Below are 26,272 nucleotides of genomic sequence, written 5' to 3'. Positions count from 1 at the left end.
TCAAGTACAATTGCTGTTACCTATCCATTGGTCTAAACTTCTTTTGACTGCTGTTTGTTTGTGACTGGGAGAGGAAAAGACTGTCAGGGGAAAAACTACAAATTCTGGAGTAAATTTTAATGGCTGTTACATAGTCTGCCAGATGTTTAATGAGACACAGACACCACTGTTGCAATTGAGAAACAATCCAACCCAAAAATCTTTTTTTCCCTGTGCAGAAGGTCATTTTAATCACTCCTCAATTTGTGTCACTTAATAGGAAAACCTCAATTTGTATATTTAAAAATTGGTATTCAAGTTTTCAATGTCGGTCTTAAATTTTGGAAAGCACCAAAGGCCTTTTATAGAACAGTGTGAAATATGATCAATATTATCAGTTGTAATCTGGCTCAATGCATACAGAAGAGCTATCAATTACATTTTGTTTTTCTGTAGTTAAGAACAATATTGACTTTTTTCCTAATAAAGCAAAGGCTGACCTAAATATGATGCATTCAATCGTGTGACTATCACGGTTATCATTAGCTTGTGATATTTGTGTTTTTACAGGGACTCTATTCCTTTTGTGCATTACACTATAGATTGTTAAATAACTAGTTTTCTTTTGGTCCTTTCCTGCAGCAACTGGTGTTTGACATGTATTATTATTACATAATGGAGCTGTCATTCTACTGGTCGCTGATGTTTTCACAGTTTACAGACATTAAAAGAAAGGTAAGCAGCTGGGTTTCCTATTGAGTGCCAACTATTGGTGTAATTTCTTCTAAAGTGCTTGGGAACTCCAGCATTGTAGATGCTGGTCAAATTACAATTTTTCTTTACTTAGCTGTAGAGTCATACAGCACAGAAACAGGCCCTTCGGCCCAACTCGTCCATGCTGACTGTGTTGCCCAGCGAGCTAGTCCCACCTGCCTGCGTTTGTCCTAGGGCCCTCTAAACCTCTCCTATCCACGTACTTATCTAGATGGCTTTTAAACATTGCTAATGTGCCCGCCTCAACCACTATTTCTGGCAGCTCATTCCAAATACGCACCACCCTCTGCGTGAAGAAGCTGCCCCTGATGTCCTTTTTAAATCTCTTGCCTCTAATCTTGAACCTGTGCCCTCTTGTTTTTAGTACCCCTCCCTGGGAAAAGGACTATGCTTTCACCCTGTCTATGCCCCTCGTGATCAATTCATAGGCTTGTACAGGACAGAAACGAGCCCTTCAGTCCAACTCGTCCATGCCAACCAAGTTGTCAACTTGAGCCAGTCCCATTTCCCTGCATTTGGCCCATGTGCCTCTAAACCTTTTCTATCCGTATACTTAGTCACTTGTAATGACAGAGAGGAAGGTGATTGGTCTCATTACGTCCATGCTGGCCTTAACACAGTAATCCCATCAGTCCCATTTCCCTCTCACTTGACAGCTTGCTTTCTGTCTCTCTGTCCCTCACCCATTGATTCTCCTGCCACCCACGTACACTAAGAGTTCATTTACAGCAGCTGTGACACTTGCACCACTGAGATGCACAATATATAAAATAGTTAAATTGCATATTAACAGAACCACAGCTCAATAACCAATCTTAAATCGTAAGTAATCAGTGGGGCTACTTTGATCTTCACACAGATTTTCATACCCATTTATTGTTTTAGACATGGTTACACAGCAGATAGAGAGATTCAGTGGGCCTGGAGTGGAGAGTTTAGGGCTGATTCTGCAAGCTGAAACTGCTTATAAACTGTTTGCCTATTGGCAGTTTTATGTTGCAAACTTGATGGGCCAAATGGCTGCCTTTTGGGCTGGGTTCTGATTCCAAAAGCTTAACTGTTGGAAATGGGAAACACTGTAGTGCTCTTGGATTTTTCCTACACCTTCTAATTTTATTTCTAGATACCAGCATCCTCAAATTTTTTTTTTGCTTTTGCAATTGGAGGAGCATTTTGAATGTGAGAGCAACTTTTACCCAGCATTTGTCCAACTTTTTATAATTAACCATTTAAGTACTGTGTAAATGGAAAAATAATTTCTGAGCACTTCATTTTTATCTGTACTTTTTTCAATTGATTTTGCTGTCTCCTTTTTTGTTTCCTTCGTTTTACATTGTTTCACATTGTTTCAACAAAGCCTCTTGGCAGCAGGTGCATATATAGTGGCTGGTTACATTGCCAAGTGCTGCACTGAATAAAGCTACTGAACTGTTTGATATTGTGGTTGGAGCTTTCCCACCTTGCATTAAGCAAGCTAAGTTGAACCTAAACCATTTGTTTTTGTAGTAATTTTGCTTGAGAATGAATTTGAGTAATAAATCCAGACAAATCTGTTTTTTTTTGCTGAAGGCACAAAGAATCCGTCTTCTCTGGCAGGCCTTCAGCATAGAGGATGATTTGTTTCCTGTCCAGTTACGTATGTGGGTTCTGAGGTAGCAGATGAGGCCAATGTAAGAAACAGACTTTTCCACAGATGGGATGGGACTTTATTCATTGCAGCGTAGGAGAATGAGGGGTGACCTTTATAGAGGTGTATAAAATCATGTAGGGCATAGATAGGGTGAATGCACATAATCTTTTTCCTGGGGTTGGGGAATCCAGGACTAGAAGGCATAGGTCTAAGGTGAGAGGGGAAAGATTAATAGGAACCTGAGGGGCAACTTTTTCACCCAGAGGGTGGTCCGTATATGGAATGAGCTGCCAGAGGAAGTGGGTGAGGCAGGTACATTAACAACATTTAGAAGACACTTGGACAGGTACATGGATGGGAAAAGTTTAGAGGGATATGGGCCAAACACTGGCAAATGGGACTACCTTAGATGGGAATCTTAGGCCAGTTGGGCCGAAGGGCTTATTTCTGTGCTGTATGACTGAGATGGGGCAGGTGGTGCCTGACAGGGCAAACAAATAGTTTGTGAGGTGATGTGCTTGTTCTACCTTGCATAAGAAATAGGAGCAGGAGGAGGCCATCTGGCCCGTCGAGCCTGCTCTGCCATTCAATAAGACCATGGCTGATCTGGCCGTGGACTCAGATCCACCTACCTGCCTTTTCCCCATAAACCTTTAATTCCCCTACTATGCAAAAATCTATCTAACTGTGTCTTAGATATATTTAATGAGGCAGCTTCCCTGGGCAGAGAATTCCACAAATTCATGACTCTCTGGGAAAAGCAGTTCCTCCTCATCTCCATCCTAAATCTACTCCCCTGAATCTTGAGGCTATTTCCCCTAGTTCTAGTCTCACCTACCAGTGGAAACAACCTTCCTGCCTCTCTCTTAGCTATCCCTTTTGATAATTTTATGTGTCTATAAGATCCCCTCTCATTCTTCTGAATTCCATTGAGTATAGTCCCAGGTGACTCAATCTCTCCTCATAGGCTAACCCCCTCATATCCAGAATCAACCTGGTGAACCTCCTCTGCACCATCTCCAAAGCCAGTATATCCTTCCTCAAGTAAGGAGACCAGAACTGCACGCAGTACTCCAGGTGCAGCCTCACCAGTACCCTGTACAGTTGCAGCACAACCTCCCTGCTCTTAAATTCAATCCCTCCAGCAATGAAGGCCAACATTCCATTTGCTGCCTTGATAACCTGTTGCATCTGCAAACCAACCTTTTGTGATTCAGGCACATGCACTGCCAACTCCCTCTGCACAACAGCGTGCTGCAATCTTTCACCATTTAAATTTAATTTCGTTCCACCTTGACATGGAGTCATACAGCGGAGAAACGGGCCCTTCGTCCCACCATATCTATGCCAACCTTTCAGCCCATCTACACTAATTCCATTTGCCCACATAGGCTCTGTTCTCCACACCATCCTGAATGTTCCTCTTCCACATTAAGTGGTCATGGGCCAGAGATCCCCAGGAGTCAGTGGGCATATTTCACTTTTTCTCAAGGATATTTTAAAAGCCTCGTTGAGTCTTTTTGTCTGCCCAGTTGCAGTTTGGAATAAAAACATTATCATGGTTATGTAACTCATGGCTGTAAGAAGTGCTTGATGATATTTGTTTCTGAATTTAGTTGGCAGGCTGCAATATTCACTAAACTAATTCTCTGGGAAGGGAACAGTGTTGGAATTCTCTCAGAAGGGAAGTGGATAAGTACTGTGAATAATACACTAAATTCAATTCTGTTAAATCATTGAAATTCCTTTCCTCGGTAAAAGGTGCCAACGAGCTTCCTAATCTATTGGTGAGTTGATCCATTCAGTCAGTCTCAGACCAGATTGGACCCAGGTTTGCTCCTTCCGTCTAATTGCCACTTGATGGACTTCACGGAATTGACCTGATAGAGGTTTTATGAAGGATTTTGATGGAGTGGATGCAGACTGTCTTCCCTACGGGGAAGAAAGTTGATTGTTAAAAGATGGCCACCAATGGGAAATTTGGAAAAACCTTCTCTATCCAGAAAGTAGTGAGAATGTGGAACTCATTCCCATAAGGAATGGTTGAAGTGAATGGCATGGATGTAATTGAGGGGAGACTGCAAAAGCAGATGAGGGAGAGGGGAACAGAGGTTTGTGCTGGTGGAATTAGCTGAGGAAAGATGGCTTGAGTGGAGCATGAATGCCAGCATGGAATGGTTGGGCCAGACGGCCTGTTCCTGCCTCATGAATCCTATAAGGAACTAACAAGCGTGCAGTCAATCTGGTATCCTTGAACTTTAGGAAAACCTTTTTACAAGTCTCCACTTGGGAGACTACTGTAGAAGACAAGGAATATGAATAACTGGGAGAATTGCAAACCTGTTTTTTTTTTAAAAAGAGGAAGACCAACAAATTTTTTAAGACTATTTGCAAGCAGGTCACCATGTCCCACAGCTGCAATTCTGGGGCCATTTCTGTTCAGTGTGTATATCAATAATTTTGATAGGGTACTCAAGTGAGTGGTGACATTTGGAGATGACATTAAAATGGGAGCAACAGTTAATTCTTTGGAAGATCCTGGGCAAAGGGATACTGAAGAGATGGGGAGTGGATTTGAAAAGTGGAGTTGATAATGTCTAGAAGTGGGAAGGTGTTGCATTTTAGTTGCACGAAGGGGGAGGTTTCTGCTTTCAGTAGGGGGAGGGGGCTGTAGGAGGTGGTTGGGGGCAGTGGGTAAGAATCAAAGTGACAAATAAAAGCTGTGAAACTTCAATGGGCAACCTTCCTTGCACAACAGGAAAGGGCATGAATCTACCCCTTTTCCTCTGCAATGGACTGGCACAGATTGCACTCCATTGTGGGTGGGTTTTAATCTAAACTGAAGTGGTTAGCAGTTTAAAATGGCTTCTCTTAATGTTTTAAAGTGAAAATCTAGCATCTTTGGATAGAGTCTTGTGACCACTCAGCTGCCTGTCATATGAATGCAATATTTGATAAATTAATTACCTTGGCTTTTAAATTAAAGACCACGTGTTTGCAAACTGAATGATCTCTGCTCAGAAATGGTCACGAGCATAATGTCTCTGGCTGTGAGTTTAATTCCAACTCTGTCCCTTTTTTTTTGGAAAAAGAAAAGTATGATTGTGACATTTTAACATTCAATTCAGTTACTGCCAGTTCTTACCAAAAGCTAAGAACTTGGATCCAAACTTGACTATGGTCAAAAATGCCAATTTTACTGATGCTGTTGTTGAATGTTTTTAATTTTTGTGATGTGTAGACTTGAAATGATACCCTGGGTAAATTTAAATATAGTTACGCAACCAAAAGCTGGTTAGATTTTAAACGTTACTCTTTGGCCTTTTTTATATTCCCTTTTTTGAATTTTATGAAAATGGTTAAGAAATAAGCCTGCTAGTGATGTGCTAATGCACTTCTCCCATACTGATAGCCTTCAATTTCTGTCCCCTTTCCTTCCTCCCCAACTCTTGAAAGTGTTATCTGGCCTGGACTCCTTTAGGATTCAAATTGGCAGCTTATTGTGTCTGTAGTTGTGGGTGCAGCACACTGCCTCACGTTGGTCATGGGATCAGATGAATTCCTACCAGCATCTGTTGAAGTAGTGGAGGTGATCCTCTAATGACACACGGTAGTGCAACAGCTGGACTCAACAACACCCTGTGCCATAAACTTTCACTGTGTCCAAGTTCCCATCTTACCAGTGCTGCTATTTGCTATGTTGGGTGGATGCTTGGTACTTACTGACGGGAAGAAGAACTATTGTATTTTTTTCTACTTACTTTCTCCAAACTCCCTGAACAGACTCCTATCTCTTCATTCTCCTCCTTCCTGGCTTTAACACTTTCAGATCAAGAGCAGGCTAGGAAAGGTGCAAAATGGATAGAATGCCAGAGAGGCAAATGTTTTGGCTTTGAGACAAAAATGAGAGCTTTTGGACAAATTGCTTGTGTACATTTGGGGGGGGGGGGGGGGTGGAGGTGGGGAAGAGAACTTCACTGACAGGGCTTAAATTTTAACTGGAAAGAAAACTGAGGCCTGTTTGGCATTTTTTTATTTAAAAATCTTTCATTCCAATAAAACTCCATCTTGATGATAAATGCCAACCTGTGCAGAATTTACATTTTCATTAATTTTGCTTTAGGAATGTTACACATGGCTTTCAAAATGTGCAAGCTGACTGCTGCTAATCCTGTGTGTTTGTGGGACGTGCTGGTCAATGGTGTGACGGTGGTGACCCAGTAGAGAGCAGTAAACTACTTGTTTCAATTTGGTGGCTCTTTATAAAGACCTAAACTTGACAAGTCTTGACTTTGTGTGTGTGTGTGGGGTCACTTTTTCTATTGGAAACTGCTGGCAAACGCCTATCTTCACCTTGTATCTAATAAACTGTTCTTATTGTAGAAAAGACTCCAGTTGCTGTTGTGCTCTGCTTGCTGCTGCTTCCATGTTGTCCCTGTTATGCACCATTTGTCTAGGCTGCAGCCATTTTGTGCTGATGATTCATTCATCTGCAGTTCTAAATGGCTCCCTCTTGACTTGCTCTGTGTTCTCTATCACCACTAGGTTTCAGCATTGCTGTCTGTGTGCTGCTTGTAGGCACGGCTGTTTGCACTGACCTCTGTGCTGAGAGCTGGTCCAGCACTTTGTTTCCTTTGCCCCTTTAGCTTTCTGTTTAATTAGCTTCCTCTTTAATTCTAATCACATGGATCTCATTCACTGCAAAAAGTTTGTTTCCCCTGTGCTATCTATTTAGAAGCTGGAGTGCCTGGGATTCAAACTGCCATCTCAACTCCTTGAACTTTAGACTTGCAGCACATTCATTTCTTTCTGAAATTGCAGAGCAAGGGAAGGCATGCTCTTTCGTAGCAGTGGCCTGCATTAGTCAGCATACTGTTACTGTGCTTATGACTGTGACTGCCCAAGAAATGGTTCAGGTTCAGTGGGAGGTGTCAAATAGATGCTCGGGCTCTGGAATATCTCCCAGGCAGCGTTGGCAGGCCTCGCTTGCTTGCTCTGTCGTGCACACATGAACATAAACATTTTTTTGAGGGAAGCATGGGATATGGGGTTAGCACGGGAATGTGGCACTGAGGTACAAGATCAGTCATGATCTAATGGAATGGTGGAGCTGACACAAGGGGCCAAATGGCCTCCTGCTTCTCTTTCTTTGTTCTTTTGAGCACAGACACTCTACACAGTCCCACATTGTGAATTGTCATCGTCGTCATCATTGTTATCATAGCTTGTCCTTCCAAAACAGCAGGTCGCGAAGAGGGCCACTTACGCTGGTCTCCACAGATGCATCAGAGCAGTCTGATGGTCCTGTCTGCTTCATTGCCAGAAGTATTAACCCATGCTTCAGGTGATACTTTTAAACTGCCTGACTTATTTTATCAGCATGGAAACAGGCCCTTTGGCCCAACTCGTCTGTGCTGACCAAGTTGCCTATCTGAGCTAGTCCCATTTACTCACATTTGGCCCGTATCCTTCTAAACCTTTCCTATCCACGTACCTGTCCAAATTTCTTTTAAACATTGTAATTGTACCTGCCTCTACGACTCCCTCTGGCATATACTTGACCTTCGGGTCCATTTTAAATCTTTCCCCTCTCACTTTATACCTATGTTTTGGACTCCCCTACCCTGGGGAAAAGACTTTGGCTATTCACCTTATCTGTACGCCTCATGATTTTATCCTTTTTATAAGGTCACCCCTCTGCTTCCTCCACTCCAGGGAAAACAGTCTCAGTCTATCCAGTCTCTCCTTTATAACCCAAGCCCTCCAGTCCCAGTAACATCCTCGTAAATTTTTTTGCGTGCTCTCCAGTTTGATGACATTCTTCCTGTAGCAGGGTGACAAGAACTGTACGCAGTACTCCAAATGTGGTCTCGCCAACATCTTGTACAGCTGTAACATTTTGGGTAAAAATTCCTTGCTCCAATAAAGTATGAGACATTTTCAGGGGCTCTGACTAATTTGACTCAAGTCCAAGTGTATGGAAGTAAAATTTAGTTGTCTTGTACCTGATGCTTTAATTGTAAGCCAAGAGATTTCTCATTGCAACCCCCTCCTCTCCTCCTTGAATGAAATCGTTTACGTGATGAAATTCCTGTGGCCAGCGGGATCTAGTTCCTCAAATAACGTTCACATTTTTTTGTTTCTGGAGTAAATCAATGTCTTAACCAGATTTTTTTTATATATTGGAAGATTGACTAAATTTTCTGACATCTTATTTTGGACAGTGCACTGCCATTGTCACACATCAAATCTAAAGGTTATATAAACTTTTAAATTCCAATCCTATTATTAAAAAAAAATTAAATCCAGATGAAAATTATATTTTGCAATCAGAAATTCATCCATCTTTCTGATCTTCTAAAGTTTATATAATCCTCCGATTCGATGAGTAACAATTTAAAAGCTGAAAATGAACTAGATTTTTTTCTCCCCCCTTCTGAGTCTGCAACAGTTGCACACTCAATCGAGAGAACCAACAACTTCTGGAAACACTTGGAATCTGTGGAGAGAGAGACTGAGCGTTGCTTTGCCTGTGTTGATTGGCTGGTCAAGTGATTTGGCACAGAAGGAGGGACATGCAGCCCATCTGGCTGTGCAGATGCTAACTAACCTCCTGAGATTGCTTCTGCTTATTGAGTGTTTGGGGAGCTGTTTTTTTTAAATTTTGCTTTCTTTTGCTTGGGGTCAAAAGCCAGGAGGTTTGGTCAAAAAATATTTAGCTGACTATATTAATGTGAGAGGTTAATTAGGTGGTGATCTTGCATTAGAAGTCATAGAATTTCGTAAACAGTTGCAGGTAGTCAAAGTGTGTGGCATGTCTTTGCAGGTTTCTAGCATTCATTCTACAATATCCTGGTAGTTTTAAATAATTATTCTGCACTGATAGGCATGTTTCCTATTACCATAGAAGGCATGTTGTGCCGACCTTTAAACCTCGCCTAAGACTATCTAACCCCTTCCTCCCACATATCCCCCTATTTTTAAATTCCTCTATATGCTTATCTAACAATCTCTTGAACTTGACCAACGTACCTGCCTCCACCACCACCCCAGGCAGCACCTGATTACCACCCCCTCTTTCACCTTGCATCATCGTCCTTTTTATTGTCACTTTATCGTCCTGCCTTTGCTTTTGTTCTCTCTCCTACCTTCATCCTGAAACGTGCTCTTTCTCTCTCCACAGATGTTGCCTAACTTGCTGAGTATCTGAAGCATTTTCTGTTGATTTCAGACTTCCAGCATCTGCAGTGTTTTTGCTTTTATATTAAACTGTTGCTTTTATTTAGTTGAGTGTTTCTGGATGTTGAGCACAGCAGATATTTTGCATGCTGTTCCTACAGGTTCTTCCAGTTGTTCTTCAACCCTTTGCAGTCCCTGTAGTTTGCCTGGAATACATTTTGGTGCAAACTACTATGGTGGGAATCTGGTCAAATCCCTTCCATTGTCTTGTGTTGCTTCTCCCAGTCAAGATTTGAGGTCCCACACATTCCTTCTTCCACCCCATTCCCAATATCTCCATGGTGTGTTGACCTGCTGCTGTACAGTAGAACCAGACGAGCAGTAGCTCCTTCCTATTTGCACAGTTGGTTCATGTGCAACCATGCAGTTAATAGCCAACTGATGCCTGCCATTTTGTTCTCTTGCAGGATTTCCTCATTATGTTTCTCCACCACCTTGCAACAGTTGGATTAATCACATTTTCTTACGTCAACAACATGGTGCGGGTTGGAACACTTGTCATGTGCCTTCACGACGCATCTGATTTCCTTTTAGAGGTGAGAATATTTTGTTGCTCACTGCAGATATTGCTGCCTGCTGCAGTTCTCCGTGTGGTGGAAGATGCTTGGTTCTCGGTCCCAATCAGAGAGTGGGATTTGCCTCCCATTGGCTGTTGGCAGTCATCCCCAGCACAGCACAGAATTACAAAGAAAGCCCCCACAGAAAGTGAAAGCCATGATAAGAAGGGGGAAGAAAATATCTGGGCAGGAATCCAAGACTTTGGTCTAATAACTCAGTTCAGATAACAGTTATTAATTACTTGACCTTTTTTGTTTTTGTGGTTTACAGGCCTGAGATTGCTTGGCAACACTACTCCTACGTTCCAGGCCCCCACCTGCATGCAATCTGCTCTTATCTGGATGACAAAAGTGTTTACTTAAATATTAAATGAACACCTCAGAATTGAAGGGAATCCGAAGCTTGGCCTTTTTGTTATCTTGCAGAATTTGATTAAAAGGTTTCACCCACCCAGTGTTTGATTTTTTTGAGGCTTGTACTTGCCAGGATCAATTCAACTTTGCTATTTGAAGTTTTGTATGACCCTTGTCCCCCTAAAATGTCAACCCACGCTATGTGTCACTAGCCCAACCCTGCCACGCCCAAGGCAGGAGCTGCTCAGTAAGCTGGGCTTTTGCTCCATGCCTTCTGGCTCTGATGTGGCTTGGAATTGTACATCCAGTATGCAACAGGAGGAGATCATTTGAACCTATGCTGACTGCTAGTAAAACAATCCCACCAGTCTTTTTTCTCTCGTCTGCCAGTCCAATGTTGAAAGCCCTGAATGACTCTGATTCCACCACCCATACAGTCAGTGTATTCTACGTCATCACTGCCAATTTTCCTTGCCTCCCCCCGAGTATCTTTTGCTTATCCTTTTTAAATCTGTGCCCTCTGCCCTTGAACTACCTGCTAATGGGAACAGCTAGCAGCCCTATCTAAATCTATTGTGATGCTGTACACATTTTGTTAAACCTCCTCTCAACCACCTTCAAGAAGAACATTGTCTCAAGTCTAAGCTCTCATCAATTCTGATAGACTTGGAATTCAGCAAGTGGCATTGCTAGTGATGATATTTGAGCTCCCAATAACCCTTTCCAAAGGACCTTGTACTCTCTCACTGACCACAGACACTGTCTTCAGCTTTCTCTTCCAGAATTTTAATGAAATGAGGTTGAAATCCTCTATCTATACCAGGAATAAGTGATTTAAGTAAAAAGTTTGCAACTTTTGTTTTCTCCCTACCTGTTCATAACATACATGGAAATTAACAAAATCCCACAAGATCTTTTATAAAGCCCAAAGCCACACATTTTCTACCGGTAAATACTCTTCAGAAATTGGGATTACGATGCTTCTGGGTCAGGGTGGAGAGGAGCGCATATGACCTGGTGGGTGGGTAGTAAGGTGGGTGAGCATGTGTTATTTGTGTGTCTGCACACAAGCTATTTCTTGGGAAGGTACCTCACCCCAGCACTGCAGGATCTGGACTGAACAGCTTTATGGGCTTGGGTCCATTCAGAGGTGCCTAATGCATATTGAGCAGGGCCTGGGGTTATTTCACAGGTAATCATTTCTGTCAGACTTGCCAAAAGAAATCCTGTTGCTCAAGTGAACACGAGTGGCAGTTCCGACCTGCAACTTGGACCAAAGTGGTGGGAGAAAGTGGGCAGTGTGTGGGAAATGGGGGGAGGTGATTTCAGTTGGGCAGTGGGGGAAGGCAGAGGACTTGGCACCGAAACGAATTAAGGGCTGAGGTCATGTGACAGCGGAGGGGGAGGTATGGATCGCCATTGTGCAGTCAACAAAAGTCTGACGATTGGGCGCGAGTGTAGGGTTCGGTGAATGCTGCAGGGCCAGAGAGAGCTCGCAGACCTTTTTGATTTTGTTACCAATAGCTGGAAGCCAAGTTGTTTGGTGACAGTAAATGTGTGGTTTCTGTTCTGTGACAATAAGTTTCTGAATGAGTTGAAAATTGTTCAGATCTCATGGAGGAAGCTGCCAAAGTCAAAGTTGACTTTACCGTCATATGCACAAGTGCATGTCTGCACAGGTGCAATGAAAAACTTAGTTGCAGCAACGTCACAGGCACATAGCATGGTATAAGCAGCATTCACAAGAAAAAATATAAATGAAACATAAATTATACACTATTCCTACAAGAAAGAACACAATTAGAAAAACAAAACCAAGTTCATTTTAGTGCAAAGTGGTCATAGTGTTGCTAAACAGTAGTGATTAGGGGTTGGTTCAAGAACCAAGTGGTTGAAGGGAAGTAGCTGTTCCTGAACCTGGTGGTGTGGGGACTTTGGGCTTCTGTACCTCCCGCCCGATGGGAGCTGCAGAAGAGATGAGATTGTCTTGGAGAGCCTGTGGGATGGGAGATGTTTGAGGTAACAGACAGCAGATGTGGGCTCTGGTGTTTGGCGCTTGAGTTGGACAGGATGCCCAGGTTACACGTGGAATGAGTAGCCAGCAGAGACACTGGAATCATTGCCTGAAGCCTGGAATTCCTGGCAGAGCCAGAGGACTGCTTTGACCTTGTCACTGCGGAGCTGACTGCTTTTCCCTTGTTTGCTGATCAAACGACAGCTTGTATGCCGTCTGTCAATATTTCAGGATTAATTCTGTACAATCCCTTCTTTCCCAGGGTCGGGAGGTATTTGGAAAATTGCGTTTGTGATCACTCCTGCAGGTGTGCACTGAATGTTGTTGGAAATTTTTCAGCTAGAATTGTTTAGTGGTTGTCTCGATTGTGGCGGAGGAGTATTAAGGCTCTCAAAAGTATCAAAGCATTCATTTTTCTCCTATTGTCCTAGCACCATCCCAGCAGCAAAATGATGTGTTGCTTTTTTGATTGGCTGGTGTCGGGCCATGACTTGCTAATTTGACATGCAGGGTTCATCTTTGCTTTAACCCCCTACTTTGTGAGTACAAGTCCACCCACTGGTTTAATGCAAAAATGGGGGAGGCGAAATGACCTCCTTTTCAAGTTGAGTTGAAGCTGGACTGAAGTAAGAATACAGAGGGTTGTTGCAGAGCTGCCTTGCTCAAAGGTTCCAAGTTAATCTCAAGTGTACGAAGCATGACGCCATCCAAGGGATGGAGGGACTAGTTTCCTTTTTCCATTGTGTCGCTGTTTTCTCAGATGGCCTTGCTTTAATCTCTTGCCCCATCAGCTCAGTGACACAGGATACTAATGAGCTCTTTTGCTGTTTTGCTTTACAGGCTGCTAAATTAGCCAATTATGCCAAGTATCAAAGACTTTGCGACTCATTATTTGTGATGTTTGGTTTTGTCTTCGTCAGCAGTAGGCTTGGCATTTACCCATTCTGGTGAGTAGTAACTCTGCGGGGTGGTTTAGTGCTTTGGGCTGTGGGCTGAGGTCCTGGGGAAGAGGGAAACGGACCTGTGTGAACATCTGATGGGGCGATGTGTCAGTTCTTGGCTGTCCCATTACTTCTTGCAATTACAGCATTCTTTTCCTTTTGGGTAACCAAAAGTTTGGGGGGTGGCAGGGAAGATATTTATCTTTCTAGTTTTCTAATGAATGCTGAAATTGTGTATAGAAAAGTTACTTTAACTTGAGTGGTGGGGGGAAATGCTCTTGGATTTTTTTTTAAGCATGTGTTTTGGGAATTGTAATAAAGATTGTAAGAAAACTTTGTTATTCAGATGTATTTACTGGGTTGCTAGCTACACAAGGTCTCCCTCCTAATGACAAATTTGAAACTTTCTAGTGAGATCTAATTCTTAAACATTTTCTTGCTCCCTTTATTTTGTGTATTCTGAAGAGGCATTAAGCACACTGTCTCCACTGCAGTCCAACAAAAGTAGTTAGCATTATCAATGCCAACTAAATTGTTCTGTAACCCCACCCCTCCAAAATCCTAACACCTCTGCCTTCACTCCAGAGATGTAACTATAAGCTGATACCAGTCTTGAGGGAAGAGTAACAATCAGTTTGCAAATTTGTTTTTTCTTAAGTGAAATGAAAAGTTACCCGGTACAGAACCAGATGTTATCTCAGAGGTGTCAATCACTACCACAGCACTCTAAATAGATGTCTAACTTTAACTTGCACCTCCTGCTCCATGTAGAACATTTGCACTTTGATTCATAATTTTTTTTTGTTTACCCAAGGCTGCTGTTCACTCTCTCCAACACTGAGCAGTTGAGTATTGCATGGAACGGAGTCCCTGGTGGCAAGGATTACAATTCTTTAATGACATTGAAGTTGATGAGCATGGTATCAAGGTTTTCCATGTTTTGGGATGAAAGGGTCTCTCCTGTGAGGAGGGACCAGGTAGATTTGCTCCATTATCCTCTGGGATTTGGAAGGATGAGAATTTGGAAGAAGTCTCATCAAAAGTCTTACGGGGATTAACGGGGTGGATGACGGGGGCTGTTTCCTCTGGCTGGACAGTCCAGAACCAGAGGGTCACAGTCTCAGGATAAGGGGCTGGCCAGTTGGTACTACAATGAGAATTTTTTTCACTTGGACAGTCGTAAGCCTTTGGAATTTTCTGCTGCTGTGGATGCTCAGAGTGTATTCAAGCCTCCGGTGGTTTTTTGAACACCAAGGGTTATGGGACTGATGGGGAGTGGGGTAGTGTATGTAAGAGTAGGATGCATCAGGGACAAAAATGTAACCCATGTGTGAAGACGGAGAATGTGGGGAAGGATTGTAAGTAATTTTTTTGTGACCCTCCTCAATGGAGGGATGGCACTGTGGCGCAATAGGTGGAGTCACTGCCGTGAAGCTCCAGAGACCTGGGTTCAATCCCGAGCTCTGGCACTGTCTGTGTGGAGTTTGTACGGTCTCCCTGTGACCCCCATGGGTGCCCCCCCGGGTGCTCTGGTTTCCTCCCACGTCCCAAAGATGTGCAGGCAGTTAAGTTAATTACCCGCTATAAATTGCTCCTAGTGTGTGGGTGGGTTGGGGTTGGGGGTGGGGTAGGGAGTGGTAGAGAAAAGGTTCCTGGGAAATGGCAGGGGAATGGGACTTGTGGGATTTCTCCAAGAGCTAGCATAGACTCTGGGCTGAATAGCCTCCTGTGCTGTAAGGAAATAATGTTATCGTTAAGGCAAATGTGTGAAATATTGACTAGGATTAAACCTAGTAAAAGCAGTAGTATTAAGAAGTTTGTCATCTCTGAAAATGGATAGATTACCAGGACGAGCTGAAATATGTCCCAGATCAGTTAGTTTAACTTCAGTGGTAGACAAATTATTGGAATGGATTCTAAGGGACAGTACAAACCTTCCTTTGGAAAGGCACCAATTAATTGGGGACAGTCATCGTGGATTTATGGAAATGTCATGTCTGACTAACAATTGAATTTTTGAGGAACTAATCAGATGGGTTGATGAGGGCAATGTGATTGATGTGGATTTTAGCAAAGCCTTTGACAGAGTTCCACGTAGCAGGATGGTCAAAAAATAAAAGCCCATGGGATCCTAAAGAGTGGCAAATTGGATCCAAAATTGGCTTAGAGGCAGGAAGCTAGGGGTAATAGTTAATGGGTGATATTGTGATAGGAAGGCCGTACCAGAGGGATTCCTCTGGGCTCAGTACTCGGTCCCTTGTATTTTTGTAATATGTATTAATTGTAGGGGGCATGATAGGGAAGTTTGTAGATACAAAAATTGGCTGTGTGGTTGACAGGGAGGAGGGAAGCTTTGATTATAGGAGGACGTGGTCTGGTCAGTTGGGCAGAAAAATGGCAAATGAATTCAATCCAGAGAAGTGGGAGGTGATGCAGTGAGGAGGTGCAACAAGGGAGTGTACTGTAAGTAGAAGGGTGTTGTGGTGGAATGGAGGGACCTTGGAATGCACGTGCCCAGATCCTTCATCTTGCTGACCTGCCCTGCTACCCTGGTTTAAAAGGCATACAGGATGCTTTCCTTCATCAGTCAAGGCACATAGTACAAGGTGGTCATGCTAGAACTGTAACTAATACTAGTTTGGCCATGGCTCAAGTACTGTGCACAATTTGGGTCACCACACTACAGGAAAGACAGGATTGTACTGGAGAGTGTGCGGAGGAGGTTCACATGGTTGTTGCCAGGACTGGAAAATTGGAGCTGGGGGGGAACCTGATTGGAGAGGCCAGGGATGGTTTGTCTATTCACTTTCAGGATGCGTGTATTGCCAACAAGGCCAACACTTACTCCCCTCGAGAACTGCTATCTGAACCACTCCAAGGTTGTTCTCCTTTGAACAGAGGAGGCTGAGGGTAGACCTAATTGAAATGTGTAAAAATTTAAAAGGTCCTTATTTACTCTATTTCTCTTGGCAGAGGAGTCAAAAACCAGGGGCATGGATTTAAAGCAGTTTGTAGAAAGATTAGAGGGGAGATGAAGAAAAGGTTCTATCTACCAGCAGATGGCAGGGGTCTGGTCCTTGCTGCCTGAAAAGGTGGTGGAGGCAGAAACCTCTCCCACGTTTAAACAGGATGCGAGGAGCAGTGACCTGCAGGGTACAGACCCTGTGGGGGGGGGGGAAAGTGGGATTACAGTGAGTTTTTTTGCTCCCAACATGTTAATGAACTGAGTGGCTGCCACCTCATTGTATATTTTCCTCTGATTCTCTCTTATGATTAGAGGATCAGCCAGTCTCTCAGTGAGTGGCAGAGCAGTCTTGGGACAGGTGTAACCTACTCCTCCCTGTTTCTTGTTACTTTGGACTGTTGAGGGTTGTGGCACTGTGGGTGAAAAGATCTTGGTGTGACAGTGTCACTGATGGTCAGGACAGTTGTTTTGTAGATTAACATTGGTCATTATTTTTTTTGTACCCTGCCAAGTGTGATATTAGTTTTGTTTTCGTGGAATGTATTCCTTTCCATTTTAAGCCCAGGTTCTGCTTTCGCCTCTAAATGCTTTTGTCACCTTTTAGGAGGTTAGAGTGCCAGTATGATCTGATGTATTACCACAATGCAAAGCAGAATGTGAGTTGCTTTGCAGGTTTACACATGACAATTAAAAGCAGACTGCCTTCCTGCTCTATATTCAGTTTTCATTTTAAACAAGCTAAATATGTGTGTCCCAGATGGCAGGATTTGGACGATCCTGCCTGATTTTGTAACTGGCAGGTTGTCGGGGCTCCTGCACCCCCTTGGCTGTTATGTAGTGACTTTTCCTGTAACTGTATCCTAAATGTATTTGTGGTGACAGTGTCTCTCCAGTGAATGCTCCATTGCTGTGTGAGAGCTGCTGCTGGTCAGATCTGCTGCCCTCTTACTTTCTGGGTATAAATTTACAAGATTAATGGAAGGCTAGATTATTTCAGCACTAGCACCAAATTGTGCCCTGCAGCATTGTGGCATGCACAGCCATGTGTGGGGCAAGGTGCAGGATTGCATAAACACTGGTGAAGCATTAAGTTGCAAATAACTTGTATAATATGGCTCCCTGACCCCAGTTGGCAAAATCCAAGTACCCTTTCCATGGAATTCTAAGGATCCCAATTACCAAAATTCTTTACGACAGTGAAACTCATCCCATTCCCCCACTATCTTTTTTAAATAGTCATTCTGTGTTCCTGATGTCAGGTGATGTATGGAGATCATTCCACTAAGCAAATTGCAAAGTATTTTGGCAAACAAAACACTGGTTTTCCCCCCTTCATTCCCAGTCCAAGGTAGAGTTAGTGGCATTATTGTTGATGTTTGGGCCTCCTATTTCCAGCCTTGTTTAAATGCTAACACTAGTGCAGATTCAAAAAGGTTGTGTGGAATATATTTTTGTAGTAAAGCATGTGGAAGTATTCACTGCAGTCTTTGAAGGTTGAAAGTCACTGTTATCCTGCTTTGGAGCAGTAGGTCCCCACCAGTTTCCCAGCATCTCTTTATTGTTGCAGTGTCCCCCTCCCCGACACCCTTTCCTCCACCTGTTTTGAGTCGCCAGTGACTTTAGAGGGGCATTGCTATGTTCTGTATATGCCATCAGGGCAAGCAGTGTCAAAATCAATCTGGACTATAAACCCATGTGGCTCTTGTTCAGGGGAAAATATTTTGTTACAAGTAATATTGTCTTCAGATGAAAATCGGGCACCATTGTGCCTTTGGGTTTGGTGTGTGAGTGCAGTTGGGCGGGTCTGAAGACCAAGCAACTGAGCTGCACTCAAATGTCAAATTCATTCATCCTGTGTATTGTGGGCCCACGAGAAATGGAATGGGCCATTCAGCCCCTCTAGCCTGCTCCACCAATCATCAAGGTCCTGGCTGATCTTCTATCCCAGTGTCATTTTCCTACACTGTCCACGTAACCCTTGATGCCCTTTTAAGACGTGGAAGTCTATCGATTGGTTTTGTGTGAGCTCAGTGACTCAGCCTCCACAGCCTCTGGGCTAGCAAATTCCACGGGTTCACCAGCCATTTCTCCCTACCTCAAATACCCCTTATTCTCAAATTGTATTCTGGTCCTAGACTCCTCAGCAGAGGAAACGCCATCCTTCCTGCATCTAGCCTGTCAAGCCCTGTAAGAGTTTTGTAAGCTTCCATGAGATCTCATCTAATCACTCTAGAATACATTCCCAGCCTCCTCACTCTCTCCTCGTATGGCAAGCCCGCCATCCCTAGATCCAGATCCTTCACTGCACTCCCTTTCTGATGGTTGCATCCTTTCTTGGGTAAGGGGACCAAAACTGCACACACCACTCCATTTACATAAAAGCATTAGAAATGGGAAAAGTAAACTGTGCAGCACCTTTAGCCTCATTCTGTATGATGGTTGATTTTTCCATATCCCTGTATCCCTCTATTTTTCCCTCTGTGTCCAAAGGTCCATCAGTGTTGAATATACCTATTGGCTGAGTATCCACAGTTGCCTTGGGTCATGAGTTCCTAAGGTGGCCAAGATGTGGTGATGAGTTCTTGGACTTCCTTCTGCTAGACAACATCCAAGTCTTTGCCTTCCTATTAACTGGTGAAGGGAAATCATTTTGTGCAGCCAGTTTTCAAATGGGATTCTCCTCCAGCAAATCTCCCACAGAGCAGCAGATGTGCAAACTGTGGCCAAGGAAAACCAAGTATGTGGTGTGTATGGGTGGCAATGAACTCTTGCCATAGAAACCCTTTCAACGGTTTGATCGGCTGCCATGTGCAAGCTGTTGTTATTCTGTTTTGGTTTGATTCAAGTGCAGTAGATGTACCCATATGCATTCCAGGATCTCCAGCACCTCGCTCAAGTGGCCATTCCAACAGTGAATAGCCTGGAAATACTTGCCAATTGAGTACAGACCAAGTACAATGGGTGCCAGCAGAATTTTTCATTCGTGGAAGGTTTTATGATGGAGCTCGATGCTGTTCTAATTCCCATTTGCACATGTTCATTAGATCACAGATCAGTGATCAGAAGCCCCAAGCTCAGCTAACCTTTGTAGCACACAAACTGCATGGAGAGTGAAGACCAAATTAAATAGATTAGAAAATGGAAGAGCAGTTGAACTGGGCAAGCAAGTGTAACTCATTTCCCATTTTAAGAACATAATTTTAAAAAAAATTATTGTTGGAAACTTCTGACCACATTTACAATGGAAACTGTTAGTGTAAACTTGCTGTTAATCCTCTCCCCCTGCCAGTAGTGGCAATGCACTGCCTTTGCTGGGAGGATATAATTACTGTGATAGGTTTACATAGACGGTTTCTATTATTAATGCCTAGTCCTGTATTAATAATGGTAAAGTTCACATAAAGTGCAGATGTAAGATTTTTTTAACTATAGCAATAAAGTGCTGTAAGAAGCAAAATCTTCGTCTAACTGCTCAAATTGCTTGATTTTTTGCCAAAATTCCAAAGCAACTCATTGTCCTCAAATCTGACTTCTTTAAAATGGATTGTAGTTGCACTGCCCTGTAGCATCACAGTAATTGGGTGATTTCTAATCTAAACATCTATCGAAGGATAAACTGGGCCACTGGGTTATATTGATTTGACTAGATTCTATTTTTATTACCTGGAACTATGGGACTATTCCTGGCTCTTTTTTTTTTGAGGATTGTTCCACAATTCTATCTGCTGCCTTTTTGCAGATGGCAAACTGGTAACACAAGAGTGGCAGCTTGTGAGATACTGCAGAGGATCTGTTAAAATGCATGCTAGTGAGGTGGAATGCCTTCCTGTAAGGCAGAGTCAGGAAAGTTGATAGGAATCCAGTGGGATTAATTTTTCCAGAACTCTGCATTGCAGCATTTGCATTCTTATAATAAGCCATCCAAATAGAGGCAATTCTTTATGGAAACGCAGAACAGTACAGCACAGGAACAGACCCTCCAACCCATGCTGTCTGTGCCAAACATGATGCCAGAGTAAACGAATCCCTTGTGCCTGCACATGGTCCATATCCCTCCATTCCCTGTATATTCATGTGCCTGTCTAAATGCCACTATCATGTTTGCATCCACCACCACCCCTGGCAGTGAGTTCCAGGCACCTACCACTCTCTATTTTTTAAAAAAAAAACTTGCCCCTCATCTCCTTTTAAACTTTTCCCCTCTAATTTCAAAGCTATGCCCTCGAGTATTTGACATTTCCACCCTGGGAAAGAGACTGTCTACCCTATCTATGCCTCTTGTAATTTTATAAACTTCTATCCGGTCTCCCCTCAGCCTCCGACACCCCCGAAGAAAAACAAGTTAATTAGTGTATTAATAGTGATACAGTGTGACTGTTAATAAAGGCTGACTCATTTTAGAGAGGTGCTTGTGAAAATTAACCCTGTTATTTGATTCTAGGCTTCATTCAGAATTTAAAGCTGAAAACTGGCATTTCTCCATGCATCTGTCTGCTCCCAAATGACTGGCCTTGGATCATGTGGTTTAATAGTTCATTATGTGGGTGTGAAAACATTCTGCCCACTGGTATTGTTTTGCATCTCTAAAAATAACTCTAACCTGCTCCAGTTTCTTCATGTTAACAAGTCAGCGGGTTGCAAGGAAGGAAGTGACCACACAAATGGCATCCAAACAATGGCTTGACTATTCCCAACATGTAAAAGGGAGGGTGGGTGAAAGAATGCATGCCGTGTATCCTTAGTTATTTCATTCATCAGAGCGAGTTTCATGTTTCTCAATGTTCTGTGGATATGTGGCATGTAATGATGGGAGGCTCAAAGTTCATAAGTTGCAGATGTAGTTAACTTGGTCTCATACCCGCTCCAACACCACTTGCTTTTTATAATAAAAGGGAAGCTGTGTGACAGTCGGGCAGGAGGGATTTCCGTCACAGCAATAGAATGGTATTTGTCCCCAAATCCTAAACTCCCGTCCATCCGAGTTGCTCAGTGGAAGTCTGCACAGATCTGAAGTTGCTGGTTTGTGATCTGATTACTTCCTGAAGGGTGCTGAGGCACTTTCTCACAAGGATTAAGGCAGGTAATTCATCCTGAATCCTTCCTGCACTGTCCCTAGGACGGCAGAGTGGTGCAGCTGGTAGATCTGCTGCCTCAGCTCCAGCGACTCAGGTTCGATCCCAACCTGCACCACTGTTTTGTTTAAAGTGTATAGTGCTCTGTTTGCCAAGCTAGATATTGAAAAGCAAAGTGTTATTATGCTACTTGTGTCTAAAGCAGTTCTGATACTTTGGAGAGGAACCTCCAACAGGTTGACATTTAATTTTTCAATTATAGGTCTCTTGGACTGTTTTTTGGTGTTTGAAACAGTTTAGCCCAAACACAGCAACATCTTTATAGCAACATTCTAATTATCTGGATGGTTTTGATTCCACTGGGTTGGATGGGTGGTTTGTTTTTGGGGTCTGGTGGGATTTTCATCATAACCTGAATATGCTAATACTTTGGGTGAAGCTTTGTGACATCCTGCTTTTTCCTGGAGAAGATTCCACCTTCAAAAGGGATTGTTCCAGTGTACCCTGGAATGGCTACACTGCACACAGCTGGAGTGACCTTTCATATGTGGCTCTGTACTGCTTCCCTGAATAGTGCTAAAGGTTGGTAGTGCAGCTTGTAATTAGTTTTCCTGATGTTGGGTCAGTCCACAGTCGCCAGGAAATACAGGAATGTACAGTTGCATCACAAGAAACACAGCTGCCAGTTTACACACAGTAAGCTCCCACATGGTTATGTGAGGTGACCCAATTTTCAGTGATATTGTTGGCCAGGGCTCTGAGGGAGAACTCTGCTGCCTTCCATGAGATCTTTTGCATTCACCAAAGAGAGCAGATGAAGCTTTGGTTTAAGCCATCCTTTGAAAGACTGCACTTCTGACAGTGTGGTGTCTCTTAGAACTACACTGGGGTGTCAGCCTCGAGCTTAGTGCTCCAGTCTCTGTAGCAGAAGTTCTTTCTTTTTCAATCTTTTTATTAGTTTTCAAATTAATACAGATTAATATATCAATGTTTATACATGTAATACAAAGAGATCAGGAGAACAATCATGACATGGATAATCATAAAGAACAATAGAGTATAAAAAAAATCTGTAGATCCAACGATCTGTTAGTAACTGAATATAATATAAAAGAAAAAGATTTATTATAAAATATAAAAGAGAAAAAAAACCCAAAACAATAAGAAAAATTATAAACAATATATCAAACCAAACTAAGCTAAAGAAAAAAAATTCAAAAAAAGACTAAAATTTCTCAATAGAAACAGAGCAATATTATGTCGTCAACTCCGTTCCTCTAAATTGAAAGGTTATTATAAGGGGATCTATATCATGTGAAAATATTGAATAAATGGACTCCAAACTTCCTCAAATTTAAGCGAAGGATCAACAGTACCGCTCCTAATTTTTTTCCAAGTTTAAACATGATATAGTTTGAGAGAACCATTGAAAAGTAGTAGGGGGTATTGGATCCTTCCATTTAAGCAAAATGGATCGTTTGGCCATTACTCTGCAGCAGAAGTTGAACCCATGACCTTCTGACTTGAATGAGGATGCTACTAAATGAGAGAAAACATATAGTATTTAACTCTTTAAAAATCAAATGCTTTATTTTAAGAAAAAGGGTATTAACCTTGTCTGTTGGAAAGTGAATATTTTGTGTTATTTAATTTTCAGGATTTTAAATACAACACTCTTTGAAAGTTGGGAGATCATTGGGCCATACCCATCCTGGTGGGTCTTCAACATGCTGTTGCTGCTACTACAGGTTCTACACGCCATCTGGTCATATCTCATTATACGCATTGCATTCAAAGCTGTCGTTAAGGGAAAGGTAATTTTAAATCTTTAATGGTAGATTTTATTTTGTTCTTGGCTGAAGCTCACTGTAAACTGTACTATTCCTGACCATCAATTGCAGCTTCAAGCTTGCTTGACTTGTTGGGGTGAACTTTAATTAGTGGTCAAGCCCAGAAGCTAGGTGGAGGTCCCATGCACTGGAGGTGGTTGTGGTGGTTGGACAGTGCCCTGCAGCAAACCCCAGAATTAATTTGTCTTCATTGCCATCCTGCCAGACCCCATGGGGACCCAGTGCTGGAACTTGGGACCTTCTTTGTTTCAGGTGGCTCACTTAACCATGCAGGTGTTTGTTAGTTGACCCATGCATGAGAAGGGGTTGGAGGTGCAGAGACTGTCATATCCATTCCCTGCTGGTCTTGTGGAAACACTAATGATGATTGTTAAAGTCTCAATAAGCTGTTCTGGAAGAAGGCTGGTGATGGTTGTAAAGAGAATCAGTGAGGGCCTTTATAAGCATATGTTTAGAAATCTGAGGTGGTGGGGGGGGGGAATAAAATCTTTTTTTTAAAAAGGTCTTGTAACTCTGAGGGAGGGTTGTGCTGTTGGATGTGCCATCTTTCAGATACTGTTTTAAACAGAGGACCTCAGTGCCATCCCGTAGATGTGAAAGGTCCTGCAGTCACTATTAGAAGAACTGGAGAGGGTTCTCGGTGTCATAGCCATTATTGTTCTGTGTGTGGATCCTTGCCAAAGGCCTTCTGTGAATTGAGATGGATACATTGCAGTACTCTTGTCTCATCTTTCTGTTAGCTCTTCAAAGAATTAATGAAGTTGGTCTGAAAGGACTTTCTCTTTCTAAAGTCCAAGCTGATGCCTGTTGTATTGTCCATTTCTACATGTCTTTCTATTTTTTTCCCCTCAAGTAGAGATTCCACTATTTTCCTACTCCTGATACCAAGTTCTCCAGCCGTGTTCTATCTCCCTCCTTTTGTTGGCTGTCAGCCAGTCCTCTGGCACCTACTGAATTATTAAATGTGTGTAATGGTGCCAATTGTATTTTAAAAGAATCCCTGGATTCTTTTAATATACAGTGAAGTAATCCATCCAGACCAGGGCTTGTCCTCCTCCTCATTTCATTATTCAATTTTTTTTTGCACAAGTGCAATTATCTGTTCTAATCTTGTTCTGATATCATCTCCATTTCATCTACCTACCTGGTAATACTAAAGCAAAGTAACTGTTTAAAATTTTTGTATTTTGCAATTGTTACTTGTGACTTCAATCTGCCTATCCCATTCTAATGTCCCTTGTGAGTTTATGTGCCTGTTGATTTACTGTTTCACTTTAGTGTTCCATGGCATTTTAACATAGTTCTTTGCCCTCCCATTGTTTCTTGACATCTCTGCTATTCACTGTCTTCTACTCTGGTGTCTTTGTACCTCTGACCTTGCAGTCAGCTTTATCCTTTGTGAATTTGTCATAGAGCTGTATGGCACAGAAACAGGCCCTTTAGCCCACCATGTCCATGCTGACCTTTTTGCCCATCTACACTATTCCCATTTGCCCACCTTTTAGGGCTGTGTCCCATATCTTGGTTAGTCTAGTGTCTGTCTAAGTCCCTCTTAAACATAACAATTGTATCTGGTTCCACCACCTCTACTTGTCATCCATGGTGTCTCGTTAATCTTTATATTATTCTTGTATTCTTAACACCACTTGAAATGTGCTCATTGTGCTCTATATTACTTTTACCAATATTGTTGCCCGTTTCATTTTTTTGTTTTATGTTTTGTTCTTAGCTCTTCATTCCATTGCCTGCTCTTCTTCTTTATGTCCTGACCAATTAATTGTGGGTTAGCTGAAAACTCCCTTTTTGTTTGGTCTTCCCTTTGTAACGGGAAGACCACTGTCGGGTGGTCTGTAGATTACCCCTTGGGTGGGATTGATCCTCGTCTTTTGTACTGCAGCATAATTGCTGCCTTGAGGACAACTAAAGATGAGCAATAAATGCCCTTGCCAACCATACCCACATCCCATAAATGATTGAAAAGGATTGCCTGGCATTAAGGCTGATGTAGTCGGGCCAGTTACAGAGGGTTCCCACCGTCCACTGGATTGCTGGAACCCTAACCCCATCCCACCACCACCTCCTTTGTTACAGCCAGTTGGCCTGTAATAAATGATCATGCAGTTGAAGTACCATTGAATTGTACTCGGTCAGGTTTGGACCTCCAGGTGTAGGCAGAGAAAGGATGAAGAAATGAAATTCTTGTATGTGTGGTGTTTAAATTAATGGTTTGTGATTCTCAACTCCTGCCCAGAGCCACTAATCTTCAAGCCCAAGTAACAGCAGCTTGGTTCTCTGTATGTTTAGGGAATATGGTCCTGCAACAGTTGATTGTAACGGTCCTGTATGTTGACAAAGTCAGTTCATTTTCAATTGTAACTTTAGAGAAATCTGCCACCTTCCACCCCCTTTTTATGCATTTTTCTGGAGCCATTCATCAGAGTTTGAAATCTGACCTGCAGTGTTGAGACAAGTTGGTTTGCTTATTTAACCATTAGAAGCATTGGGTTTGTGATTTAATGCCTTTTGCCACTTGATATGTTCCTGCTAAAAGTGAAGATTACAAAGTACCTGGTGAAGGCGCAGCACTTTTCATGAATTTACTAGGGGGGACGAGCAGGGATCTGTGGATATGTCCCATGGGTGTATACAATTGCTCTGCCTTTAATGTTCTGCATTTGTCGGGTGTGCCTCACTGATGTTTGTAGTGGGCTAAATCAGTGTCTCTGTTTGTGTGAACAGGATGTGAGGAGGGTAAAGAGTTGTATTCAAAATATCTTGAGGTTAATGCCTGATGTGTTTCCTTTCTGGTGACACTTGTATGTTTGTGTTCTGCAACACATAATCCTCTTTCACCGATTGTGTAATGAGTACCCCAGGGCAGTTGGACAAGAGGGATT

The 26,272-nt window shown here is 42.6% G+C and overlaps 1 protein-coding gene across 3 annotated transcripts in view; it reads left to right on the top strand.

Moving 5' to 3' along the window:
• The window catches only part of cers5 (ceramide synthase 5), a 93,781-nt gene that overhangs the window by 54,487 nt on the left and 13,022 nt on the right, over window positions 1-26,272 (top strand). For all 3 annotated transcript variants that reach the window (XM_052009500.1, XM_052009502.1, XM_052009501.1), the window contains exons 6-9: window positions 622-714; window positions 10,030-10,158; window positions 13,388-13,494; window positions 23,183-23,339. In XM_052009500.1, the coding sequence (XP_051865460.1) occupies window positions 622-714; window positions 10,030-10,158; window positions 13,388-13,494; window positions 23,183-23,339 (486 nt within the window). The remainder of the gene's footprint in view (window positions 1-621; window positions 715-10,029; window positions 10,159-13,387; window positions 13,495-23,182; window positions 23,340-26,272) is intronic.

This window comes from Pristis pectinata, chromosome X (assembly GCF_009764475.1).
Source record: "Pristis pectinata isolate sPriPec2 chromosome X, sPriPec2.1.pri, whole genome shotgun sequence".
NCBI classification, from domain to species: Eukaryota; Metazoa; Chordata; class Chondrichthyes; order Rhinopristiformes; family Pristidae; genus Pristis; species Pristis pectinata.
This window is presented reverse-complemented; position numbering and strand designations above follow the sequence as displayed.